General features: G+C 32.8%; 1 protein-coding gene across 3 annotated transcripts in view; it reads left to right on the top strand.

The window, feature by feature from the left end:
* The window catches only part of LOC124535045 (angiotensin-converting enzyme-like), a 130,035-nt gene extending 117,973 nt beyond the window's left edge, over window positions 1-12,062 (top strand). For all 3 annotated transcript variants that reach the window (XM_047111071.1, XM_047111073.1, XM_047111072.1), the window contains 11 exons: window positions 4,547-4,745; window positions 5,269-5,436; window positions 7,896-7,983; window positions 8,210-8,350; window positions 9,068-9,244; window positions 9,550-9,647; window positions 9,720-10,008; window positions 10,085-10,241; window positions 10,320-10,496; window positions 10,572-10,685; window positions 10,756-12,062. In XM_047111071.1, the coding sequence (XP_046967027.1) occupies window positions 4,551-4,745; window positions 5,269-5,436; window positions 7,896-7,983; window positions 8,210-8,350; window positions 9,068-9,244; window positions 9,550-9,647; window positions 9,720-10,008; window positions 10,085-10,241; window positions 10,320-10,496; window positions 10,572-10,685; window positions 10,756-11,299 (2,148 nt within the window). In that variant the 5' untranslated portion in view covers window positions 4,547-4,550 and the 3' untranslated portion in view covers window positions 11,300-12,062. The remainder of the gene's footprint in view (window positions 1-4,546; window positions 4,746-5,268; window positions 5,437-7,895; window positions 7,984-8,209; window positions 8,351-9,067; window positions 9,245-9,549; window positions 9,648-9,719; window positions 10,009-10,084; window positions 10,242-10,319; window positions 10,497-10,571; window positions 10,686-10,755) is intronic.
* Window positions 12,063-12,304: the final 242 nt, after the last annotated feature.

Genomic DNA, 12,304 nt, shown 5'->3' on the forward strand with positions numbered 1-12,304 from the left:
AATAACAACGTGTATAAAATGCTAATAAACCACTATATATAATTAGAATAAAGATTCACCAAATAGTATTACTGTACAAATCATAACCGCGTGCAATGGTGGCAAGAATGTTACCACCGTATTATCGTCAAATCTCATTGATTTCTTAATTTTCTATTACATCATTATACATTTTTTTATTAAGTAGGTAAGATACGGGATACCCCAAACAAAAATAATTAAAGTATTTGCCAACTATTCGGGATCAAGGATAATTATTTTAAAAAAATACATTATATAACTCATTTTAAGATTATCTTGTTATTTTCCTCCTAAAAAAACTTGTTATCAACATTGGCTACTAGCATAAGCCCAATTTATTCAGATAAATTGCAAACTGTTTCAAATAACTTATACTTTGTTCCTTATTTTGTTAATTAGCACTCCATTTTTATTAAATTAATGATTCGTTTTCCATTTTACGAATTTATCTCATAATGTTGTTAAGGGAAGTAATTAGTTACCCGTAACGTTTCATCATTCGAAATTCAAATTAATTATTATAGTAACATAATTGGGGCCGTTTGCTGTTATAACACAGAACATTCTAGTTATTATTCTTAAAATAGCAGAAAACCTGTGGAGTTTCTCTTCAAAAATAGTAATTTTGATCTCTAGCATTCATACATCGTGTAGATTAAAAAAAAGACAACGAAAACAGGTAACCCCGAGCGCACGTTCCATCAATTTGAATATGCTGGAACTACTCCCAGAGCTCTAGAAAAATATCATCTCACATAGTATATTCTTCAAAGCTATATTAAAAAAATATTTATACATGTAGTAAGCATATAATGACGACCTTCGTGGTCGAGTAGTGTGGTGTACTACTCGACCACGGTTTTCATGGGTACGCCACTCCGAGGTCCGGGGTTCTCGGCCAAATCGATGTAGAAAAATTTCATTTTTTTCTATGTTGTCTTGAATCCACATTAAAGACCATCTTTGTGGTACCGTTGTTACTTTTGTAAAGAATGCTATGCTAAAGAATACTCCTCCAAGCAACGCATATACAAGACAAGTTAAATAATTATTTTGTCTAGTAGCACATTTATACCACTTGATTTTTGGTAAGTAGATGTACAATATATACTTTCCTATAGTATGGATGTTGCTATGTAGGAGTAAACTTATTTTCTTCAATATTAATTTTGTTATTAAAACCTCGAAATGTTTTTTCTCTACACTTTCAGAGTTTGAGGTAGATAATGCATGGAGCAAAATATGTAGGTACCTATTTGGTTTTATAAAATAATGTTTTAAATAAATAAATTTTCAAAGTGTAGTAAAACTATCGGAAAAGTTAAATGATTGTAAAGTGCTTTTAATGCGAAACACTTCTCTAAACCCAAGCACGTATATTGACCATATTTATTTGTCGATGTACTAAAAACAAAGTTACATATTAGGAGAGCGCAGTACTCTACAAATAAATTATTTTATTTAATTATTAAATAAAATTACATTACAGACTGAGGTGTTCTATACCCGTTCCTCGTCCGTTATCATAAGCTTTTTATAGGTAGGTATTATATGAGGATGAAAATTACCACTTATTGAATGTAAGACTTCGTGTTGTTGTGACGACGACCTTCTACTACAACAACGGCCTGTAAATTTCCCACTGCTGGGATAAGGCCTTTTCCATTAAGGAGAGGGTTTGGAACATATTCCACCACGCTGTTTCAATGCGGGTTGGTGGAATGCATATGTGGACACATGCAGGTTTCCTCACGATGTTTTCATTCGCCACCGAGCACGAGATGAATTATAAACACAAATTATGCACATATATATTTTGCTTGCCTGGGTTTGAACCCGCAATCATCGGTTAAGATGCACGCGTTCTAACCACTGGGCCATCTCAGCTCACTAACTATTTTAGTATATTAGATTTTAATATTATCAGTATTAAAATCCAATATAGTAAAGTATACAGTGACCTCTTTCCACTTGAATTGACCGTAGGTACTCACCCACTTTCCCATTTCTTGATGTCTTTGGTCTGAGACGAAAACATTTTTAGGTTAGACTGACAGACATTTTTAGTCTACGATAAAATATAAGAAAAAAAAATGTGTTTAGGAAATAATGTACCGATCACAAATCGACATTCAAATATACATTTTTTTCAAATACAAACATGAAATAAACTGTGACGGGTCTCTAGTCTGTACCTAAAATACTTTTTGATGAAATCGTGATCGACAAAAAAAGCCCCTTTTTGCGTCAGAATCCTCCGTCCGTAACTATGCAAACATCACTCGAAGGTTATATCTTAAACTATAAATACCTATATTTCTACCTAAATGTTCCAGAATATATTTGTAGACATACAAAGCTTTTATTATGTGATTTATTTTATAAGAATACTGTGTACCATGTAAAATAACTGAAGGTATTTTTATATCTATGTAAATGAAGATATCGCTAAAACAGAGAATCTTCGTCTAAATCACCCAATTTTCTTCTGTAAATTTGCAATTTTTCTTAACAATGATGGGTCGTTTAAATTTCGCGTTCACTTTAAATTTCTTTCCGTCATAATTAAGGCGGTGATTAAGATTTCTCGTGTAATGTTTTTTTTTTGTCGCGTTCCACTAATTGTCGTCACGTTTCTTGCTGAGACGGTGTAGGTTATACGTCTGTGTCATTTGCCATCATTTTTATAACTTTTATCATATCCTTCATTGTCGTCAAACTTTTTTCATTTTCTTTTCATTGCTCGACATTGACACTGTAAAAAGTAAAACGTATGTATTATATAATGTTATATGAAATATTCTATTTTGTTTGACATGACCCTTATATCTATAACTAATAAATTATCTCTTTAATAAAATCTATACGGAATATCACGTGACACAGTATCTAAGTAGGATCGTAATACTGGTGGCCCAAAAACTATTTATTTTACCTCAATATCCTGAAAGAATATATTATGCCAACATAAAGAATCAATTGGAGAAACGTCTCTCACGTGTTTTTCTGCCTTGAAATCGATTGACTTCACTTACGGGTGATCTGATTGGAGTGACATTTATCCGGAGGCAGCTTGACAATATTCGAACATAGTAACACCTAGCGAATCCGCCAATTATAATTTATATAGTATAACAATAAAAATCATTTAAGTACGAGTTGAATTAGGAATGTAGTGCTGAATTATTTCCCTTTGAAATAAATAGAGACTAAATATTAGTAGTTTATATTCTGTTAGGGCGTGATAATAAAATGCAGTATACTTCAGCACTTCTATTTAATGATTGAGAGCATAGTTCACATTTCATCTTATTTTATACACTCGGAATGATCGTTATTACAAATTTTGTTATCGACGTTATACAAGTATCGCCATCTATATTCTAAGCTTAACAAACTAGAGTGATATTAATGATTTACAAACAACGCCATCTATTATTACGGATACACAACTACATTACTTAATATTTTAAGCTTTATGAATCACGTTTACAGATATTGATATAATTATCATAAGATTTTATAATACATAATTGTAGACAGTAACTAGCGCAATACGATGGGCGTAATATTAATGGTTAACAATACATTTATTAAGATATAATCCTTAAATATATACAAATATGAATTTAAGGAGGTAGCAAGAATGCTAACCGTGTTTCCTCAAAAACGAACTAGCCCTCCTGTCACCGGTGGAGGCAATAAAATACTTTAATAATTTGATCTTTAATTAAAGTTCAACTACTAAAACATTTTCATTAAATAATTAATTAATCATAACTATCAATTTTACTGTTGTGAGGAACAACACTAATTGGGTTATTGATTTATTATTAAGTAATATAACAGGAAAATGCTTATATAATAAAGTTAATTTTATCATGAAAAGGGAGAAATCTCCCAGTAAGAACACGACATTTGTGTTATGAATCCTCGCTCTTTAATTACTGACCCTTCTAAAGGGCGAAAGAAATAGGCAGATATTATTTTTCCGACCCCTTATTACTATCAGTTTTGCAATTTCGACTAAGATAATTGCTCACTTTGAAGTCAAAAAACTTTCCTACTCGAGATTTTTATACAAATCTGAGAGTTCCATTCAAATTCATTGGTTAAATTGCGTTGAATTTGATATTATTCGAATTGCTATTCAAGGCCAAAATGGCCCAGGGGTTACAACGCGTGCATTTTAACCGATGATTGCGGTTACAAATCTAGGCAAACCAACTGAATATTATTGCCTGATTTGTGTTTATACTTCATCCCGTGCTCAGCGATGAAGGAAAATATCGTGAGGAAACCTGCATGTGTCTAATTTCATAAAAACATGTGTATCGGACCAGTGTGGTGGAATAGGTTCCAAAATTATTATACATATATTGTTCTCCTCCAATGTAGAGAAGGCCATCTTAGCCCAGCTTTGGGAAATTTACAGGCTGTTGTTGTTGTATTCAAGGAATTTTAAAGACGTTTGTCATACATTACTTTTCTTTTCTTTTATATAACAGAATTATTTCTTTCACAGTACGATGCGGCCGAACTTCTTTCTGCTCTGCATTTGCTTCTACGCGCTCCTGTCAAGCGGAACGTCTAGCGGTGACGATAGACGATGGCTCGTCTCTCTTGTCGATCTTGTAGAATTCGACTATCAGGACCAATGCGACCAAAGAGCAACGGCCGCTTGGGAAGAACTTCTAGGTAGCGCCAAGGGTCTATCTATGAAGGTAAAAAAATTACAAATATTTCCCTTTAATTTATGTGATATACTTTATACAAAATTTTAGCTTGAAATAAAACTAGTTCCCTGGTCAGTCTACCCGTGACGCGATTCAAATCCGAACAAACCACGAACGAATCCACGAACGCTATAAAGTGCTCGAAACGTCGGGATGTCAAAAATAATTAATATACGCGATTCAAATCCGTTATAACTAGTTTTATTTCAATGTGTAATAATCGCGAAAATTTAAGACAACAAAATTTTAGCTTCCATATTAGTTGAAATGTTTCGAGTTGCTCATATCAAAAGTAGTTCAGAAGATAAGAAACATTATGATTGCGACCATATAATTAAACTAGAAGATTTATTGAATCTGTCACCGTAGGTTTCCGAACACTAACAATTTAAAACAGTATTTGCAACAGCGAATTGCGAACGCGTAGGTACATAAGTACCTTTTATGGAAACTTAATTAGGTCATATTTATAAATGTATAAATATTATATTGTTATTATTTCTGGACACAGTTGGAGCGTGATAAGGCGTTCGGTATATTTGCTCGTAAACAAAAGACAGACGTGGAAAGTGCGTTCACAGCGCATGCGTTATCTGCTGATGATGATACGCTGCGTCGACGGGTGAAGCTGCTATTGCAACCGGGCGATGCGTTGCTTGACACACAGCAATGGATACGGGTAAGAATATCAGATATATTTGAATTCACCAACCACATTGATAGATCACTATATGGTATAAAAAAAGTCGCTTTCTCTGTCCCTACATTAGTATGCTCAAATCTTTAGAACTACGCAACGGATTTTGATGTGTTTCTATTTTTAATAGATAGGGTGATTCGAGAGGAAGGTTTTTTGTATAATAAATTGACAATATAATTAAGAAACACATATAATTTTAGAAAACTGTAATGTGATGTCGTTAATAAACAAATTATGTAGTATATTCAATATTGCACCCATGCGAAGCCGGGGCGGGTCGCTACTCGAATATTTATAAATAAAAGCTTTTCTAAGAAAAAAATACCGATATATGAGTTAGTCTCCTTTATTTCATGTCACATTACTATCTTAAACATTTAGTACAGTTTTTTTTTTTTTAATTGATCATACTAAAGGTCGTCAATACAATAAAAATTCGGTTGACAAAACACAGGAGAAAAATGTTCTGACCTGACATTTCGTTACCTATTTTTATATACGTATTCAGATGACTGAAAGAAAAGAATGCCATCTTAGCCTGTCCATTTAACCTTTTAAAGTTGAATCGTATTGTATTGTTACAACTCTCAAGACTCAATACATGTAAGTGCTTTTTCGAAGAGAGGGGCGTGTTTAATGGACCATATTAAGTGTTTCTCCAACTTTTTCGACACAACATGGGTTTTAACTTAATTTGTAACACGTGACTCTTATCCATAAATCAGATAGATTCAATGTTGTGAAAAATGCTTCAGTGATAGATATTTACGATAAAAAAATTAAATTAATAATAAAGGTTTTCAGATCATTTTTGAAAATCTGTAATGACGTCGACGATGATCTTTGAATCCAAGGATTAGTGAAGGCATCATTAGTTGATCTCACGGATGTATTAAAATTATTATCAAATGGTATTTGTGTTACGTGAACTGTTTTTAATAATGAATAATAAGAATATTAAGGGATCATAATATTGTAAATTAGAAATTTGTATGTTTGCATTGAATAATGTTACTCCAAATCGTAAATATGATAGGCCTCGATGGATTTGGATACAATGTAGAATTTAGCTTAATGTATTTTTAACAGAAACATTACATAAAACCTGACCTACGAAGTCTGGTCCATACGAGGGCAAGACGCAAGCAAAATCTGTAGCAAAGAAATTAATCTATGAAAAATAAAAGGGCACCACGAGTAGAAGATAAATCGAATGGAACGAATTATAAAAATAAATTTCACTAAGACTTAAAATTAATCGCAATATCATACAATCCGAGTCATCCAGTATCGTTCGTGATTACAGAACACACTCCCTGTCTGACCCACTTAGATTACCTTTTCACCTCTTGCGGTTTCATTCACTCATCCTATACTATCTGTGTAATAATTAATATTGCTCTTTGAACATTGAGATAAATGTATTTACACATACGTATTGATATAATATTAAATGAATGGCATTGAATGTTATTAATTAATTGGCAGCGGAAAGTATACCTTTCAATGTGAATCCAATTCTTTTTCAATAGTTCGTATATAATAAGTATCTTTTATTAGTTGATTAACGATTTAATATAATGCATTGGCATGGAAGAACTGCTTCTATTTTATTATTTTATGTAGCATGTTTTTTTTTTTTAATTTAATTTACAACATCCATTGCTCACAGTTGCCTGTGCCTTTTTTACATTCAACTTTTATACATTTTGATGTTTTATATTTTTTACTAAACATAAGCAGATCTTCGCTGAACTAAGCTTGAAGTGTTGTGTTGTGTTGTGTGTCTTGTTGTGGTCCACACTGACTTTTTATCATTTTAAAAAAATACCTACAATCATAAATAATATACAATCTATATTAGTATTATAAATGTGAAAGTAACTATGTCTATCTGTCGCTCGCTCCTTCGAATCAATTAACCTAATTTAATGTGGTATGAAGCAAACTTAAAGTCCAAAGAAGGACATAGGTTACTTTTTTGCCTAACTTATGACAACCAAACCCTTAAAACGACCTCCGTGGTCGAGTGGTATGTACACCGGTTTTCATGGGTACGCCACGCCGAGGTCCCGGGTTCGATTCCCGGCCGAGACGATGTAGATTATAATTAGTTTTCTATGTTGTCTCGGGTCTGGGTGTCTGTGGTACCTTCGTTACTTCTGATTTTCCATAACACAAGTGCTTTAGCTACTTACATTGGGATCAGAGTAATGTATGTGATGTTGTCTCATATTTATTTATTTATTTATTTATTTAAAACGAGATCGAATCCGCGGGCGACAACTAGTAATATATAACTCATTCTTTTAATTATATTTACTGAAATCCAATGGGCTCTGTTCAACGCTCGATATGTAGCATGGTTAGGCATGGTATGGAGCGGGCACGGAAAACTTGATATTTGTGTATATTGACAATTTTATGACATATTACAGCTGGTGACGTTTGCTGATAATGCGCTCAATCGAATTCGTACCTCGACCGATTACGACTGCGGAGCTAACACCACGTGCAGTTTAAGAGGTACTATATCTTTTAAAAATTAACGATTAGTATTGTTTTCTCTTTCTATCATCATTGATTTGACATCAGAAAGAAGAAGATAAAACTATTCATAACTAATCACCCTTTAAAGATTTTTTAACGATGCAGTCTTTTTACAGCCTTTAACATAAATCGCCGTGATAACACATTTTAATTTAAAATAACTACTATAATATTTTATGTCACGTAAAATTTCCTTCCACAGAATTACATAACAGTCTGGCGAGAGAGCAAGATGAACAGGTTTTACGACAAATGAAACTATCATGGGAGAACCACCTGCCTGAACTACATGATTATTTAGAAAATATTTTACCTCTACTCAGAAATGCATCAAAAGAGAATCGTACGTAATTCTTAAACGTAATCAATTTCGTATAAAACTATTTATGTATAATACGACACATTTTAGATGGTAGCATCGGCCAAATTCGTAAAACGGATCACATCCGAATTAAGTACGCTATCCCAAATTATCAATATTTAATTATTATGTGAATATGATCTTTACACAAACGTTAAATATATTATAACTTGTAATATCATTTGACAAATATATTCGTCAATTTGACAAGTCGATTTACATGCACTTGCTTTCTCGACTTGAACTGACTCTAGAATCTATAGCGGCGAATAGCGTCGAATGGCGCGATAGGGAGCTATTTCTATTGGTTGTAAAAATTGGCAGTAAGTTGTGTCGTACTATATATACCATTATTTGTGATATTTCAAAGACATTCATAATTACGCAAAGATCTCATTATGTAATTCTTAACAGTACAAAAATATTCACTAGAAGAAAATTTTATAATTCATTTTAAAATTTGAAACTCAATAAAATATCTAAGTTAATTACATGAAAATCTCTAACAGTACCAATTTGAAACATTTTCGCCCTTTTTATCCTCCTCCAATTGTTGAATGAGGAAAAAAATTTCGTTGAATTATATAGTAATTAAAGATAAAAGGTTTTAGCAAAATTTAATATGTATTTATGCCGTTTTCCTTCTGCATATACGAGTTATTCTTACATAAATCGTATTGTATGTATATTTGAAAATAGATTACGAACTGGTCGAGGAATACTGGGACGCACTATGCGAGTATGAAGGGGCGTTGTTAGCAGCCCGTGAACTTTGGCAACGAGTACGTCCGCTATACCTGAAGCTACACAAATATACCGCGTTAAAACTACGCGGACCATCAGCTGTGGGCGAGCCTCTGCCCGTTCATTTACTTCGTGAGTAACTCCCCTTCAATTCCAATCTAGCTTCATAAAGTTCTGAAGTACATTATAAATTGCATCACAAATTATATTCAGCATTACTTTGAATTTCGGCCTAATGGGAATCGATTATCAGCTTTATATATTCCAAGAGAGCCAAATAATTAAAAAAATGTTTTCTGATATATTTCTTTTCATTGTCTTTTCAATATTCTAACTATAACTACGTTAAAAGTAGTTCATTTACATTCCATCACTATTGTTATTATTTTGGTCGTTTTTCTGTGTTCCGGATTTAAATATGAACATACATTTTGCAGATTCCCTTACGGGTGACGACTGGTCGAGTCTAATCGAAAAACTGCTGCCAAAGCATCCGGACATTTATCAAAAAGTCCACGCAAATTTACAATTGAAGGTACATATTATATTTATCAAATTTAATTATAGTACATTTCTAGATCAAATGTTTAATCCTTTTTTATTTTAGGATATCGGTGGTTTAAAAGCCTTCAAAGAAGCCAATAATCTTTTAAGCCAACTAAATTTGGGAGAACTTCCGCAAGAAATATTTTCAGAGTCTGCTTTCAATGGTACTTGCCCTACAACTGTAGTTGACTGGTGCCAACCTAACAAAGTTAGATTTGTTACGTGTAAAGACGTAAGCATCCAGAATTACATGGACGCCCACGAAGCTGCAATGAAGATCAGATACAAACTTATCACTGCTTTACATAGTAATAATACTTATATTTTAAGAGAAGCGCCTCGTTACTCAGGTATGAATACAAGGCTGAAACTGTTATGGAAATTAATCTTGAGTCGCGGTTTTTAATGGTCGAAATATTTTTCCAGCTATATATGAAGCGGTACCTGGATTTGTGTCATTGCTATCACTGAATCCTCATACACTAGATAGAGCAGGATTGTATTCATTGGAAAGGTTCAACTATAATACTAATCATCACAGACTTGTCTTACAACTTATAATAGCTTTAAGAGATTTACCTAAGTAAGTAATTATTTTGGTAGAAGACGAAATTTTAACAATATTAATGACAAGATTATTAATAATGTAATACAATTTCAGGTTAAATTATTACATAGCAGCTGATACTTGGAGATTGGATGTGTTGATGGGCAAGATTCCGTATGCAAAAATTGAGGACAGTTGGAGAGATTTTAGGAAGAATTTTTCTTTAATTGAAACGTCAAATGTCGACATCGTCGGAGATCCTTATATATTATTAAATAAACCATATATAGGGTAAGACATTATTATACAAAACCTTATTGGTGCTCAATTACAATTTTTGTATTAATAAATTAATTTTAATTACAGAAAATTCTTAGGACTTATATTGAAGTATCAAATTTATCAATCTTTCGCCGAGGAACTGATATCAGATGACTCGGATTTAGTCAAACACGTAGCTGAAAATAATCAACGTTTACTGTAAGTAATATAACTAAAGCTACTAATGTTTTTCGTGGCAACAAAATGTTCATTATAATTTTATTTTCAGTGATGTAATGATGCAGGGCTTCGTAGCCACGTGGCCAGAAATGGTCAGTGACTTATTAGCGAAAAGAGAAAATGGACTAGAATATACTGGAATCACTGATTATTTCAGGCTTTTAGACGAGTATTTAGATAACCAACTAGATCCAGCCAGCGATAACATGATCGAGGATTACGTTGATCCACCAGTCGAACCTGAACCGCAGGAGAATGAAATATCAGAAAAGAGTGACACACCAATCGAACCAAACATGGAACAAGATAAAACACACGACGACATCCACGAGAATATAATCGAAACTGATGACGACACGAATTCGAAATACGAAACGTCAACAGTGGGCGTTCTAGAAATAAAGAACCCAGTAGGAGTCGGTGACCAAAACGAAATCGAAAATCCCAAAGAAGCTTCATACAACGTGTACTGGTGGATAGGCGTTGCGGTCGCACTCGCGGTCGTCGTTATACTGGTGGCGATAATCGCGAGGAAACGGCGCAGTCACAAAAAGCAAGTGGAGAGACAGAGACGGCAGAACACTCGCGCTTGATTTGAAGAGTATCGGTTCTAGAAGTGGAACCGATACGCGTTGATAACGTTAGTGTAATTGTGCCAATAAGACACCGAGTACAAAACTTCGTTGTGTGTTAATTTTTCGTTGTTGTGTCTCGATTCGGTTTTGATTGAAACGTGGGTGTCTAAGTGAACTTATTTATTCTTCTCTATGGTGCTGTATCTTATAGATTCCATTTTCAAACGTTGCATTTAAGTTTTCATTTATATATTTTTTGTGTGTGTCGTGTGAGTTTTGTCAGTATCGTTTGCAATTGTAATATAGTCTTAGATAGTAAAGATGAAAAAAAAATATTTTTGTACATATCACAATTTGCGGATTAGTATAATGATGGTTACCAAGTGTCTACGATAGTTTATATTATAGTTAGATGTAATTCGCCGTGCCTTAAGCGTTTCAATTTCTTATAAATAATAAATATAATAAAGGAAACGATCAAATTTGTAATAAATTAAAATAAGATAATTTTATAAATCTCTACGAGTGTCGACTCCTTTCTCAGACCAAGTTCTTGTATGTGTTTTCATATGTCTTCATGTTTTGATGTTCTCGAGATGTTGTTCTATAAGTAATGAAATAATCAAGTATTTAAATGTTATTTAATTGTGGATTGGTATATTTTTATTCGAGTACATTTTATTTATTATATTACTAACTCTACTGTTAGTAAAGCATGGTATTGTAAAAAAATATGTCAAATTTTAAACAAATGAAACGAAAATAAATGTTTGAAACATAATGTTTTTTTTCCTGAATTCTTAATAAGTAAACTCTGGAAAAATAAATACAACGACTATTTCCCTTTTTATTTAATAACTCAGTTGATTTTATCTACATGTACTTAGTAATATAAAAAGCCCTTATTTGGGCTTGTATTTGAGAAAAATCTATTCTGATCTTCACACATTCAAAGAACATAAACCAACTAATATTTCTGGGTTAAGATTGTAGTCGCTTATTACATAAATCGTCAGTAAAACT

Source organism: Vanessa cardui, chromosome 14, assembly GCF_905220365.1.
Source record: "Vanessa cardui chromosome 14, ilVanCard2.1, whole genome shotgun sequence".
Lineage (NCBI taxonomy): Eukaryota > Metazoa > Arthropoda > Insecta > Lepidoptera > Nymphalidae > Vanessa > Vanessa cardui.